Below are 16,398 nucleotides of genomic sequence, written 5' to 3'. Positions count from 1 at the left end.
GAAATCACTCAAATGGAACCTGTCTTACAAAGTGAAGTAGGCAGAAAGATCTCAGAGTAACACATCATGCCACGATCTAAAGAAACGAAGAACAGATGAGCGCCATCGGTCTGGAAATGGTTACAAAGCCTTAGAAATGGCTTTGGAACTCCAGCAAACAAAGTTTTGGCTGTGGTCACCTGGGTGGCTTAGTGGTGAAGCCGGCGACCACATACATGTGCGGGCGGCACGGGTTCGAGTCCCTGCCCGTCGCCAGCTTGCCTGCGTGTCTTCCCCTGTATCTTTCCCCCTATTCCTGTCTCTCTCCACTGCCCATAAAAGCTGCTGTGGGCAAAAAAAAAAAAAAGAAGTTTTGGCTTGCTGGACTAAAAACAAAAAAAAAAGTTTTGGAGTGGCCCAGTCAACATCCGGACTTGAATCCAAATGAGATGCTTTGGCATGACCTTCAACAGGCCTTCCATGCTCAAAAATCCTCCACTGTGGCTGCATTAAAACCATTCTACAAAGACGAGTGAGTAAAAATTCATCCACGGTAATGTGAAAGACTATTGCAAACACTTGACTGCAGTTCTTGCTGCCAAGGTTGGCAGTCAGTTATTGGGTTTAGGGGCAATTGCTTTTTCATCCAGGGCCAGGTAGGTTCAGATAGCTTTTCCCCCCTAAATCAATGAAATCATCATTTAAAAACTGCATTTTGTATTTACTTGGCTAAACACCACTCCACCGTGCTGCTGAGGTCACGCTAACATTACAATTTCAGGAGTACATTTATGTGAAGAGTAAATGTTTTTCCTTTTTTTTTTAGAAGTGTAAGGAATGAGGATATGTATTACAGAAATGAGATGCATTCAGGACCAGCCTAATTATTATGATTATTACTTTTATTTTACCAGGAATCTAATCTACCTGTTCATACATTGAGTGTGACCATGTTCAAAAGATGCCAACACACAGGCATTATGTGTTAAAGCAGTATTAGTTTAAAAACAGTGGTATAGCCTGTATCTCAGTGTGTATTTGGGTGGGATTTATTAACAGATCTACTTGTCAGATTTTCTGAAAGAAATGCAAAACTGAAGTAAGAAAATCTGACACCCAGTGGTCTTTAAAAATTGTAGCATCGTGAGTTGAGACGTTGAGACCGCAATAGGTTACATGCAATTTAATGTAAAAGGTGCATTTAACAACTACCATAATATACAATCAACATACACCAACCTGTTTAATAGATACTTTTAACCTTCACATGAAATTCCACTGGATAAAAATATAAAATGTATGCATTTTCTATATCATTCACAGTGGCCTGTCAAACTTGGCTTGCATGTTCTATGTCCCAAAAGATGGCATTATGGCAGACACAATATGGGGCTTTTATTCTTTTTTTCTAGAATGAAAATCATAATAAAAACACACTGAATTTTTTTTTTAAGGTTACATAAAACCAAACGCTGAGTTTCAGCTCACCATTTAACTAACTGATGAGAAGCTAGACAAGATTTCAATAACATTTTAAAAACAAAAGTATAAGTTCATTACAATATGACGCATATTTGTAATGTAGTAAGAGAAAATATGATGGAAAGTGAACAACTGCATTAAAATCATACTTTGCTGACTACACAGTACACATTTTCTTCTACTGAGCACTACTTCATTCTTGATATACATTACTGTCATTAAACATCTTCAAACTTTGAGTTTGCATTGCCTCAACATCATTGTCAATTAGTCATGTATCCGAATGAATTGCATCCAAAAGATGATTCTGCATATGAAGATTGGATGGTGAACATCAGCATTAACAGGAAGTGTCATTGCAAGAAATCGAGCCTACTTTGGAACTACTGGAAAGTGTAGGATGGCATGATGAAAGGGCACGTTTATGTCCGACGTCGATACATTCTCAGACCTGTTATTTGGCTTTTATTAAACCACAATCTTCCTCAATAGAAAGCAAAAAGGATCTTGTCAGTGAACACAGCTCTGGATATGTTTTTGCTTATCATGAAGTTCTGGGCAGCATGAGAGGACATAGCCTAGGCAGCCTAGTCTGTATCAAAGTATCAGGGGAAACTGGACTAAGAAAGAAGCCACGTTTCATGAAACCAAAATGAAACAAAACTTTTCTGTTAAAACTGTGATTTATTTAAAAAAAAAAAAAAAGAATGAACATCCTCTAAGTGCACCACAATTTTCACAAGTGGTTATAATAATGTGACTACTGGGTTACGGGTGGGGGTGGGGGGTCAGTAATGCATATGCTTTTCGTAGACACCCATCAAACCTATTTTGTCCTGTTAATCTATCATCCAATAGATACAAAAGAAATTTGTCATAAATTAGTTTCATCCTACACTGTGAAAGCATCCTACCACTAGAAGCATATAGTTGTGCAACTTATATTGTGGAGGATCAACATACTATATATCTTGCTATTATATTATGTTGGCTTCTACAGTGCTATTTTTATGTCTTGAAAAATGCATTTGCTTTTGATTCATCAGGTTACCATACATGCCACAACTACCCTTTTAAAGGATGAGATGAGATGTTACTTCAGTACCTGCCTGTACTGCTGTTAGAGGACATGGGATTAATGGTCGTGTTGTATCCATAGAGAAGACTGTTCTTTATGCCAGTTCTAAAACTAAAGCTGGATGAAATATTTTTAACCAATCAAAGACAATAACTGAATTACTTTGATCTGGTCTGACATCCCACTGCCTGCACCTACTGACATGACTGCACATACTGGCGTGAATTTCCCTGCTGTTTTGATGTTTAGTGTCAATACAAATTTATTAAAGATCAGTCCTGTATCAAAAGCAACATGACAAGTAAGTACAAGGTGACAAAGGAGCTGACACGCTTTCAAATCCAAACATATGTAGAACACCATGAAAGCCAGTTTTTCACTGGAAACAAGTGAACACATTAGAATTCTTCTCTTACACTGGTTTTTTTTATACTGGCAGTGACTTTACAATGAATTTTCAAATTATAGTAGAATCACAGCCATTGGCAATAAGACATTAGAATATGTTAAAGAAAGCCAGGCACAGTGACGGTGACAGGGAAAGAACAGCTTCATCTTTGTTCACAGAACATTCCCTTACCGGATAAGCCAAACAATTTGTAATCTTCCTAGAAAAACCTGGGGAAAATGAAACTAGTCTGAAAATAAGTACACCTCCCACTGGGAGTAACTTGTGAACATTAAGTGTGTTTCCTGCATTCAAAAGAACTTCACCTTAAAACAGGATTGTATAGTATCATTAGAGTTAAAAGTTTTAAATGAGCTAACATACCACAAACAAGAAATTGTTAAATTCAATGCACTTGTTTGATCAAAACTCCCCTCCTTGAAGAAAATGAACAGCTCTGCATTCAAATAACGCCAACCTGTAGGCATCGCCTCTTTGCTTTCACCAGCAGAGTTCCAGATCTCTTTGCATGCTATGCTAAGGGATGCCAAGTGGATAACATATGACCGTAGTTCTCAAATAATTAATGGGGTGACTGGAAGTTCTTCAGTTCCTTTCAGGCACCTCAAACAACCACATCTCACTCTATCCCCTACCACCTGGAGGATGCATCTAAGATACAGAGTCTTTGTTACCCACTGGTGAGCTTCCTCCACTTGTGACCAAATTACGGAGCAGTTTGCGTCGACCAGCTTGGTAGTCCTCCTCGTCAACATTAACTAACAGTTTTATAGCCTCATGGCCTACAGCCTGTTTTAGGGAATCTGTGATAAAGACCCCTTTAAGGGCCTCTAGCAACGATCCATTGATGTAGTCCCTCCAGAAGGCATCCAAGTAGGTGAGCTCGGAAAACTTGATGTCACAGATGATGGAGCCCAAGTCTCGCGATTTTAGGATTGTGTTGGCCTGGTTGAAGCGTTCAAATTGCCGCTCCACGGCCTCTTGCTTGTTGGAGAAGACGTTGCCCTGAAGCGCAGATTCATGCTGGCAATATTCAGCACGAACCCGGAGGCGTATATCTGAAAGGGTAGAACAAAAAAAACAAAAAAAGTCAAAATATTCTGAAGAACGTCTTTGGAAATAATTTTCTTTTCTGAAAGAATTTTCTTGCAAAACATTTGCAAGAAAATTCTTAAGTCATTACAGTGTTCACAAAAAATTGGAGGAAACACTAAAAAAAAAAAAAAAAAAAAAAAAATCACATCTTGATGAATGAAATGTTCTCTCTTCATGTTCTCCCCCTGACACTACAACAAAATCACATCAAGTGCAAAATACGATGCTTTTTCTGTTAAATTCTGTACAATCTGTAGAAAACAGCAAACCTGGTAAACCACAAGTGTAAGATAAATATTCCCCTCCTAAAATATTGAAAGGGAAACACCTATAAATACTTGTGCAATAAGGCTAGCTGAAAAAATAACTGAGTCCATGCCTTTTAGATGGTGTGCGGCTGTCCTGGTTGACACTTCTCTGCAAAATTACGTGGAAATCTGGGACAGTATTTAAGAAGGAGATCCAGAGGGTGTGCTACAACTTCCAGGTCTATTTTTCCATAATTTTATTCAGAAAGATAAACTGTAATATAATCTGTATTCATTCAACACCAAGTAAAATATGTGTTTGAACTGTGATGATTATGTCTTACAATTCGTGAAGATTAAAAAATCCAGTATCTTAAATTATTTCAATATTTCATTCTGAGTTTGAGTAGATGAATATTCAAAGTCTATAAAGAACAGTGTCTAAATGACACCCATCAACACCCTCCACAAGGAGAAAAAGCCAAAGAAGGTCACGGCTGAAAAAACTTGGTAAAGTCTGTGCTGGTCTTCCAGTTGAGCCTCCAGCCCCAGAACTCGTACTGCTCCACCACACCAGTATCTTCTCTAAGGACAGACGTGGACCATGTCACCATTCCTTTTCCTTCTGACGTCAAAAATCTCTCTGGTCTTCTTAATATTCAAAAGCAGATGATTTCTCCCAGACCACACCACAAAATTATTATCAGTTAATGTTCTGTACTCCCTGAATGTTCTGATCACATGCATTTTTGTGGGTGTGATTACCTGGAGTTGTACTGAAAGCTTGTGATCTACAGGTTTGCAGTGTACAGGAAAGGAAACAACACAGAGGTCACACCACCCAATCAGACATAGCGCTGCTCAATCTCATACTGTGGTCTGTCTGTCTAGATTTAGATGGGAAGATGACTGGAAGCTCTCTGCAGCACGATCTGGCTGATAGAGGGGTTGAGTCTCAGTCTCAGATATGCCAAGACCAGTCTCTACCAGCACCTTCATCACATTTGATTCGAGGGCAACTGCTTGATGTTCATTAAGCTCTGATCTTATCAGATCTATACAGTACTGTGCAAAACTCTCTTTTTATTTTGCTTCCATGAAAAAGGACTCTTGTAACTTTTTAAATTGTACTTAAGCAATAGTTCTCCAAGCTTTCTGAAATTTTTTGTTGGGCATCGGCTTTTTTCACATATTTTCAATCCAGACTGTAATTTTTAAAAAACTTATAAGCTACCCAACAGTGGCCCATAAATTATTCAAGCATAAAAAGGCACCTAATTCAAAAACTGAAAAAATATTGTGTCTACATATAACATACAGCAAAGAACAAATCTGAAATGTATGTCTGAATGCAAATTTGAAATTTCTGGTTCAAATCATCAGCAATACGTATGGAGGAGGTCGAGAGAGAGGTACAACTGTGAGTGTCCACAGACATCTGTAAAACACAGTGGCATGTCTGTTATGGTCTGGAGCTGTATTTTAGCCAGTGGTGCAATGTGCTGAAGAAGGTAGTAAAGTGTAGTCGTAAGATTATTATAGTCTTTGGAACAACAGGTCAGGGGTTCAAATCCCAGCTAGGGCATGCATCCAGAAAGGGTCCCAAGGCTAGACAACATATGCTACCCATCCATTCTCTTCCGCTTATCCTGTTAAACTGATGATAAGTGGGCTACTGGAACAAGGATACAGCATAAATACAGGCAGCGCATACATGGAACGCCGTAACCAAGGATGGTTCTCTATCAGCCACTTCTACACTCTGACATGGACTGGTTCTTATATAGTGCTTTTCTACTCTACTTTGAGCACTCAAAGCGCATGTGGGGCAACAGGAGAAAAGGGGGCAGCAGCTGGAGCCTGACCACAAACACAAGGTAGCATAAAGCAATACTGGACAATGGGCAATATCAAGGTGCAACACCACATCATCTTATTCATTTAAATCTTCCTTTATCTTTACTGTCTTCTTGCATCTTTATTATTTATTTATTCATCTGCTTGTTTATTTCTGACTACTGTTGTGCTTGCTTGTGAAAGTGCTGCTGGAACTTTAATTTCCCTGATGGAACCCTCCAAATGGGATTAATAAAGTTTAATCTAACCTAATCTAATATCATCTTTGTGTCACATCCCATGAGACTAATTCCCCACAGCAACATTCAGTTGGGGTTTTATTTGGTTAAGTTTAATGTAGCTGATTTCAACGAGTCAGGGAGCAGCCCATCTGGTCCAAGTGTTTTGCCATGGTTCATATTTATATTATGGTCATATATATATATGGTCATATGGTCATTTCCTTACTTTAAATCATACACTAAAATGCTAATAACTCTATATTGGATTTCTTTTTTACCGCATGTTTGCTTCTCCCTGCAGTCAGCTGAGGAATTACTTCTCTTCCGTTTGCGGTTTGGTACAGGAGGAGCTGGCTTTGTTTGTGCAGGACTCACATGTGGTGCTGATGGGGAACAACAAATGACTGGCTGCGGACCTAGAGAATGACATTATCATCAGGTCTTTCAGTCATCTGCATTAAACTGTAACGTGAGAACAGGAACACAGACGCAAGCACCTACCTGTTCTTCTGTGAGGTGCAGCGTCCTTGTTCTGTAGTCTTCCTCTTGGTGAAATGTAGCGCACCGATGTCTCTTCCAGGTACTTGTCAACAGGATCTGGGCACACTGAAACAAGTTCATTTCTGATGTTATTTTATTTTCAGTGCTAATGCTCTCCAAACTACAGGAATCGGTCACAATGCAAAGATGACCAACAAATGAATTAAATTTGATGAAATCATTTTTATGTTTGCATTAAGACAGTACACAAGTAAGATTCTTCTCTTAAAAAGTTGATTTTTAAGTAATAAAAACAATAGACTAAACCCATCATAACTTCTATTTTGCCCAGTACAGTATACTTTCTAAAGTACAGAGCTCTGACAACTTTCCAGATGTGCCAACTCACATCTTTATTTTAAGCCTCGTGGTTATAAACAAAGGTTTTGGAGAAAAGAACAGAGCGAAGAGACACCTTCAACAACAGAGTGTGCTAACAGTGCACCATTTTATTGTTTTCCACAAAAAACGATGTAGGAGCTGATGAAGACAGTTTTTATAAGTAATAATGCTTAACACATTTTCTCTGTGACTGTGTGGGCTCTCTCTAGGTCCTCCGGCCTCCTCCCACAAACACCAAAGATGGCTCCTCGGTCCCTCTGTTTGCCCTGTCCCTTTCATTCAGTGACAGCTAGGGGAGTCTCCAGTGACCCCTCCAGCCTAAAACTGGATAATCAGTTAAGAAATTGGACATCTTGGAAAAAAACAAAACCAAAACAACAGCAGAAAGAAACAACAATATACGAATGATTTTTAAAGTAAAAGTAACATCATGCCCAAACTTTTGTGCCACTTTGAAATTCATGTGTGACAATGACACTGATCATCATCAAATTACAGAACACAGGACGATATTTCTGACTGCTGGACTGTTTTTGGTTGTTTTTTTTAAACCTAGAGTGTAAAGTGCCTGCGCAAATACTGAGACCTAATTTACTGTATACTGTTTCCTTAACTATTATCACACCAGGTGAAAAACTGCTATGTGTGGGGAGGGGTTAAGTAAAGACACAGGTGAAACAAATTAAAGGAATTTTTTAAAAATCTGTACTGATATGGACTTGATAATGACTTAGGAACAATAGGATGCTACATTTTTATAGAAATTAAAATGATCAACCTGCGGAGGGCTGAATTCAGACAGCCTAAAAATTAAATGTGAAGGCAGAGCAGCGAATGCTTTTGGTGATATAGTGTAGGTCAGGCGAGCATGGGGAACAGTAGGGATGTGCAATTAATAGAAATTTCAGCTCCAAATAATCACAAGAACCGCATAATTGACAAAAAAAAAAAGAAAATTATTAAAATTATTTTGTCACATTATGCTCTGCAAGTATACTTTTAGCCATGATTTATGCAGCAGCATTGAGTCTTTGAGTCATTGAGTCTTTCACATTGCCGCCAGCGACATTGCCAGCTTGTGCGAGGTGCATTATGTGTTAATTACTGCTAATCAGCGAGCAGGAAATCTACACAATAATCTACAGTGTAACCTGGCATGCACCGCCCAAGAAATTTAACTACTCGTTGGGTCAACAAAACCTGCAACAACTGTGATTGGCTCGTTCAGCATGGTTGAGTCTTCCTGTGCATTTCCAGCTACTGTTACGCCACAGTTCTTGAATTTATCAGTGACCAAGTAACAATCTCATTTTAATGAAAATAAGACGGAGGCAATCGTTTTTGGTTCATGCGTCACTGGGGGGTCAACTTCTGTGGATCTTTGTCCTTTATCCCAGTATGCAAAACCCGTGGTCACAAATCTGGGTGTTAAGATGGATGAGAGTCTTAAGTTGGAGGGTCAGATCACTGCTGTGGTGAAATCTAGTTTCTTTCACCTGCGACAGCTCGCCAAGATTAAAACCATCTTATCAAAAGATCATTTTGAAGCAGTAATCTACGCCTTTGTTACGACCCGGCTGGATTACTGTAACTCTTTGTATATTGGCGTAAACCAGTCCTCATTGGCTCGTCTTCAGCTGGTCCAGAATGCCGCCGCACGGTTTTTGACTGGAATACGTAAGAGGGAGCACATTACTCCTGTTACATCTTCATTGCACTGGTTGCCTGTTTATTTTAGAGTTCATTTAAAAATTATTTTATTTGTTTTTAAGTCTTTAAATGGCCTTGCTCCATCGTACCTCTCTGAGTTACTGCACCTACACTCCCCTGCCCGCTCGCTCAGATCAGCCAACAAACTACTTTTGGACGTGCCGAGGACTAAGAGGAAGCTTTGGGGGGGACAGAGCCTTTGTGGTGGCAGCCCCTAAATTGTGGAACTCGCTGCCATTGACAGGCCTCTTCGCTGGCCACTTTTAAATCTTCTCTTAAGACCCACTTATTTCAGCTGGCTTTTGACCAGGTTTGAGATGCTGTTTTTAGTTGTGTATTTATTTTTTATTTAATTTTACCTAGTTATTTTACACTGTTTTATTGTTTGATTCATGATAAACTATGTATGTTATTGTTGCCTTTATGTGTTGTCTTTTTATCTGCACTTCCCTTGTGTACTGTTGTCTTGTTTTCTTTGTTCAGCACTTTGGTCAGCGCTTGCTTTATAAATAAAATTGGCTTGGCAATAATCAGGTCAATATAAGGCATAATGATCATACCATCAATATAAGGACTCACAAATGGGAGGGAGATTGCTAAAACTATTGGAACTGATGTGAGGAAATGAACAAAGAAGTGGAAAAACTAGAGGGACAAATACACTCCACAAAGAGCGAGGGCGCAGGAGGGGAAAAGAAATTCCCAGCATTTTATTTGTTTCTATCAGTCAGCACCAGATATAAAACTCAGCGATATGACCGCAAAGGTAATTAACACATACATTAACGCAGAATTGCTACATGGTGGTATCTGCACCATCCGGCAATGCAACCAATCTGTTCAACCACCACAGCCCTGCCAGTATAGCCAGTATTTGCTGTGTTGGCCTGAATAATTCTGATTTAGTCTGAGGCTTAAAATGTTTTGTTTGAGTTACTGACTGGAATTAACTCAATATAAATTTTGCATGCAGCAGCTTTCAGTAAGTTGTGGCAGTGAAAAAAAATTAACTTGGTCCCATTTCTTCTCAGCATAATTAGATTGATAACTGGTATTAATTTTCTATTTATTTATCTATTATTTGTGTTTAATTTATAATGTATTTATTTATATTGTAAGCTATTTATGTATTTTTTTATATTTTATTTATTTTTTTTATATTTGATTTCATTTTCAATTTAGTGTATTTTTCAAGAAACTGTAAAGTGCACTAGATTTCAAGGTAGTCACTGTTCTTTAAGTGCAATAAATGCAGTGTGTTTACAAAGTCAAAGAGAAACTGTTAAATAATGGTGATTTCAGCACTGACCAAAAATAATCGTGATTATGATTTTTTTTAATCATCGAGCAGCCCTACTGGGCAGTGAACACAGGACCCCTCAAAGGACATCTGCCCCTCAGGCAGCCCGTGTACTCATCCGTTTCACATCAGTAAGCAACAATGTTATCGGTCACCAGTAATTCCAACGGGGGACGATTAGACAACAATTATGGAGCAAATAACACTAGTTTTTATCCTGCACAAAAAACAAATCTGCATCATCAGATTCATGAAACATGCACAACAACCCATTTTGTTCTCACCACCTAAACCAACAGGTTTGTGCAATCTGCATACTGAGATGCCCCCATTTCTCTGTATAAAGAAACACAATTACCACTACGTGAAGTAAAGGGAGCAGTGATGACATAAGAATGAAGCCTGCAACATTAAGGCAATAAAGCAGAAAATAATCCAACTCAAGAAACTGCTGCAATAATATTCGAGCAGGAAGCCAGAAAAGATGTAGCTTTTCAGTAAAAAGAAACAAAACTCTCAAATAATTGAGAATATTGTTTCCCTTGGGAGACTCACTGTAGATCAAAATAATTAAAAAAAAAAAAAAGGCTTTATAGTTGATACGGAAAAACAACAGACTGGTAGACTAAAAAAAAGAGGGAAGGAAAAAAAAAAAAACACGTGGAGGACATGGAGAGCTCACTGTCAAACCAACACAAGAAACTCACTGCAAGGGAGGTAGGAAAAAATATCCATATTCTCCAGCATCCATGGGATAATGCCAGGATATCAGCCTGTAAGCATCCAGCAATGAAAGAAGCCATTCTTAATAAAATATAAGATATATTGGAATATTAGAATAAGATTCTAATTGGTGTTTTGAAGAACTGTAAATAATGACCAAAAGGAAATAATAATCATCATCATCATCATCATCATCATCATCATCAGAAGTAGTAATAGTAGCAGTATTAGTATTGAGTTTTTTGCTGTGTTTACATTTCCTAAGACAGCCAGGCCTTCATCATTTGTTCGTACACATGGTCAGAGGCACTTCTAAATTTATAACTACAGACACAGGATTCTAGCTAGCAGCTGATCACCCGGGGCTGCGCCTGGCTGACGTACTGTCGCACTGGGCTGAGAATTTCCTCTGTTAGCTACCGGAACAGATTGCTATCATCACGACTTGCTTCCAGGCGGGGCCATTAGCACTAGCTAATGTTAGGTTACCATACCGCTGGCTGGTGAAATTTTTCTGGCTAGAACCCTGAGACATGCCTGGCTTTTTATTTAACAAGAAAGGGAAACGCTCTCTTTTTTACGTGTGTCCTAGGCTGTTTAAACCCAACACACTCCTGCTGTGAGGGAACAGTGCTGCCATAATATTTCATGGGTATCACAATATTCCTCAGCACACCAGTGTGCCCTGGTAACACAACATGGGAAACACTGGTCTAGTGAACTAATCACGTACATCCCTAATGTTAATTCCTCCATGAATGCACAAGCTTTTTTGTAGTAATTTAAAGCAGGACATGGAGATGGTTGGATTGTAAATTCCAAAGACTATAAAACACAGAAATGTTATTAGATATATATATTAGGGATGTTCCTGGCGACTAATAGCTTAGTCAACTAAACGAGGAAAAAAATTAGACTAACCAACTAGTCTAAAACTAGGAAGCACTCAGATATCAAGTTATATTTTAGGGCTGTTTAATGGACAATGGCAAAAACTGTGTAAACAAAGGCATCTGAAACCACTACCCACATTCTTCAATAACGAATTGCACTTTAAATGCTGCTTATCTGTGCGGCAGATTATGAACACAGCACGTTTCACTCCAAACAGACAATGAAGAAAAAAAACTTTAATTAAATTGATGTTAAATATATGAAAATGTGTTACTGCAAATGATGTTTACACATCATTAAAATATGAGAAAATAACATCTGAAAAAATGAATAAATTGCGACTTAAAAGTGTGGTGCGCTGTGCCGTGCATTATGAATGATGCTCGTTGTTCTACAAGTCATGATAGGCATCTCAATAAAAGTTAAAATCTAAAATGATAATAAAGCAATACAACACAAACATCCAGCCATCCATTTTCTTCCACTTTTCCGGTGCAGGGTCATGGGGCCGGAGCAGTGAAGCTCAGACCTCCCTCTCCCCCAGCCTCCTCCTCCAGCTTGATTCAGGCTTCAGCGCTGGGTCTTTGTAGAGCTACCACGTAACCTATGTAAGTGGCTGATGTTGTTGCTGGTGTTTTTTCTTTTTTTTTTTTTAAACCTTTATTTTACCAGGTAAAATGTTTGAGAACTAGTTCTCATTTACAAACATGACCTGGCCAAGAGGCCCCAATTGAATCAGGTCCACTACACATAAATACACATAAATATAAACATACAAACAGCAGGTGCATTGCATGTGGTCATGTCTGGTGTTTTACATGCGGTGCTGGCCAACAGAAACATAATACGCTGGGACTTTTTTCCCTCCTCCTGCTCTTTGCTGTGGTCAGTTTTTTTTTTTTAAGGTGCAAACACATTTGAAATGACGGTGTATCTTGGGAATTTGCTTCAGGTTCATTGTAAAACTTCAAAAATAACTAACAATATTAGACCTAATAAAAATCTTAGCCCAAGATTAACAGTTATGGCATTTTTCTGTAACAATGTCAGGGCTGAATCCATCTGGTGGCAGATTGCTGGGTAACATTTAGGACAACCATTTACGGCATCGGGCATCAATTAAAATCTTAATTTTTCTCTAACCGACTAGTACGGCTGGTACTGAGTAGTGACAATAGTGATGATCAGTCGACTAGTTGTGCACATCCCTAATATGTATGTAAAGTCTGGTGTGCACATTATGATGAATTTGTTATCAACTCACCTGCCTGCCGTTTCCGGAGTGTGACATAAGGCAAAAGGTCATGGCGGGTGATAATCCTTAGAAGTTGCAGCACATGTCTGAAGTTGGTCTCATCACAGCGACCTTGGCGCTCCAAGGCCAACAGAAAATCTCTTCCACTCCTGATGCCACCACGCTCATACTCATCAATCACATCAACAAACAGGAATGACAGTACCCTTACATCCCTATGTGTTAACTGGGCTCCGACTATGTCAAACATACGGTGCAGTGAGTACAGCCCATGGGAGTTATCCACTGCTTCCTCAGGCCATGGTTCAAAGTATCCATCTGTTTTGGTCAAGCTAGAGTTGGTGGAGGAAAGAGAAACATTCCTGTTGACCACCTCCCCACTAGCGGCTGTAGCACCAGGACAGCCTGGCCTGCCCGTCAGAGGTCTCTGTTCAAGAAGCCCAGAGTTTGCACTGCTCTGACTCGAGTCCAGCTGATTAGCATGAATGTGAGGCCGGACCTGCTGAGCATTGGAGTTCTGAGCAAGCTGGGGAGGTATAAGAGCACTGGGAAGTTGTGGTTGTTGTGACATCATCTCAGGGGCCAATAGTGACAAGGGATGCAAGAATCCCTCCAAGTCCTTCTGTCTTCCAATGTTTCAACTGATGAACTACAAACAAAGAGCAAGGAACCATACATTAATGTGCAATCATTTCTGAGCAGGCTTACAATTAGTGAACATAATAAATAACCAAAAATCAACAATCTAAGCACAGACAAGGTCACCCACAACTTACTTATGAGAATACAATTCATAATTACGGTACAATGAAATATGTTATTCAGAGAAACAGAACAGAGCCTCGATATAACAAGCTCCTGTTTATTAACTCTGCGTGTATTAGGCCAATGTTGCAAATCAACATCTGTTTGTTTCTGGAAATGTGAGTGTTCTGCATGATTTTTGCATGAATGTGAATTACTTTTGGCTTTTTACAAGTAGATGTGGTGAAACTAATTTGTATCTAATATGTATAAAATAATAAATAAATGATAATAATAAATCCCTTAAACAGACATTACTGTCAGCTTTTTAAATGTGAGTTGACATTTTTTTCACCTGTTAATTGCTATTTTCTGCCAGTGTCTGAATGGACTCTTAACAAAACTTAAATCTTCTCAAAGACCATCTTTAACCAACTCTTGGTTTCCTGTAACTGTAAAGAAAACTTTCTTCAAAAGTCAAAAATCTCACTCCTGAGTGCCTTGCATCATGCCTCTCTTCTACTCTCAGTATTGACAGCGAGCAAATCTAGTCTACAGAAGCTTAGAAATGGAGTTAATCAAGTTAAGAAACGCACAGGTCAAAGCACAGCACAGATGTCAACACAAACTGAACATAAGGACCAGAGAACAAAAACTGCTGTGGGCTCAAGCTTCCAAATCAAGATACTGATCAGACCATCAACTTACAGTCTGCATTTTTTTTGTCACGTTTCTCAGCTGGCTTAAAACGGACGGCATTTATATAGCATTTTTCCAGCCTTCTGATGTCTCAAAGCGCTTCTTATACAAAACTTAATAATAGCACCTATTTCATACCACTGCTTTCTGCTGCAGCAGATGTGTTGCACTTAGCCTGTATTATTTGTTTTATCTATATTTTCTCTAACATTACAGTTCACTCTCCATTTGTAAAATATGTGCTTTGTTAACAGACTTGACTTATTCAGCCAACACCACCTGAACGTGGTCACAGGTAGATTAAAAAAACCTTATTGAGTTTCTAACTGCCCATGTATGACTGCTTACCCTGATTGCTGATAAGGGACACCATGTAATAGGAGAGATAAAGGTTTCAGTTAACCCACTTTCTGCAGCAAAATCAGAAAACATTCTATAAGTTCTACAAGAGTTTTCACTAAGACTACTTTCTGGAACAGACTACAAGCAGGCACAGATGTCCTTTTTTTTTCCTGCCTCCTAACTTAAGAAACATATCGCTGATATCCATAATCCTGTTAACCTGCTATTTTCCAAAGTCTGACAGTGCCCCTGTCTTTACACAGTATATATTCTAACGTGCTTCCAGAAAAGAACACAAACTTTGGGAACATTTAAACTGAATGCAAGTCAAAACATCAATGTAAATGTCCGTTTCATCACTGTCTAATATCTGCAAAAATAACAAGCAAAGGCACTCACCATTCAATCGCGAGAATGTTTGCTAACGATGTTACAAATGTAGTCCAAAGTCTTGTTAGCAGTTATATAAATGCAAATGTGCCTCATTCGGGTGGTTTCTACTGTAAACCAAACAACCATTAATAGCTGTGTAGCAAACTAGATAACAGTTCAACAGCTAGCCACGTACCAAACGGAAGTTAGCTAGAAAGCTAACTACATTTAAATAGATATGAGGTTTTCATATGATTGCTACAGTGGAGGATTAGGAACTTGCCTCTGATCCCAGTTATGCTTTTCTAAATTAAACCACCAAGAACATGTAAAGATTACGTAAAGCTGTGCATAATAGTACACCCTTATGGACTACGTTATTTGTTGTGACTCCTCATCGATTTAGTCCAAATTTTATGTCAGCTCTAACGTCGCCCATAATAATAAGACTAGGAAAAAAAATTAACACGAATTGAAAAATATACATGATTATCAAGCGATAAATTTATGTTACCTTTTATCTGTCCTGACGAGTCCGAGGCTATCAAAGTTCAGTAGGCAGCTAATGCTAAGTTAGCTTCTCAGGGTGTAATAGCAACGCTTCTTTGAAGGTAGAAACCAGGTTTAGCTAGGTTTAATCGCTTTTGGTCGACTACACGATATTTGTTAAATACATAGGTTTCCACTCTATTAACATGCGCCACCGCTGCTTTCAAGCCAGAGATACGAATTGGTTTAATGGTTTTGGTCCTCAGACTAACACCATGAGAAAAACAAGCAAACAATTTTTAGTCTTAAGCTAAAATGAAAGAACTTCCAGTTCAATGACCAGTTCAGTTCCGGTGTTCGGCTTTCTCAAATTAGCTGCCAGCTTTGTGAAAACTGTAGGCATCGCACATAAAAACGGCCATATCTTTTTTAGATCAGATGACATTTTAATAAAATATTGTCTATGAGTTTTTAGGCAACCTTCTTTGTTTCATTTATGAGCTTGTTAAAATTTTATATCGGGACCTGTGATCTCGGTTCAGCCTTATTTTTACGTAGATTCTCGTGTAAAACAGAATCCTGTCAGTTGGCTGCTTTAAAGAAATCATCTGACCAAATC

The 16,398-nt window shown here is 38.7% G+C and overlaps 1 protein-coding gene across 1 annotated transcript; it reads right to left on the bottom strand.

Moving 5' to 3' along the window:
* Positions 1-1,193: 1,193 nt before the first annotated feature.
* LOC115775372 (death effector domain-containing protein-like) lies at positions 1,194-16,097 on the bottom strand. The gene is made up of 5 exons (XM_030722905.1): positions 15,805-16,097; positions 13,143-13,782; positions 6,871-6,975; positions 6,648-6,785; positions 1,194-4,006 (listed from the first exon to the last, which is right to left on the bottom strand). Exons 2-5 carry the CDS (start codon positions 13,705-13,707, stop codon positions 3,600-3,602), a joined length of 1,215 nt encoding a protein of 404 aa, XP_030578765.1. The 5' UTR covers positions 13,708-13,782; positions 15,805-16,097; the 3' UTR covers positions 1,194-3,599.
* Positions 16,098-16,398: the final 301 nt, after the last annotated feature.

This window comes from Archocentrus centrarchus, unplaced genomic scaffold (genome assembly GCF_007364275.1).
Source record: "Archocentrus centrarchus isolate MPI-CPG fArcCen1 unplaced genomic scaffold, fArcCen1 scaffold_110_ctg1, whole genome shotgun sequence".
NCBI lineage: Eukaryota > Metazoa > Chordata > Actinopteri > Cichliformes > Cichlidae > Archocentrus > Archocentrus centrarchus.
The sequence above is the reverse complement of the archived record's forward strand: the minus strand, read 5'-3'. Positions and strand labels throughout refer to the sequence as shown.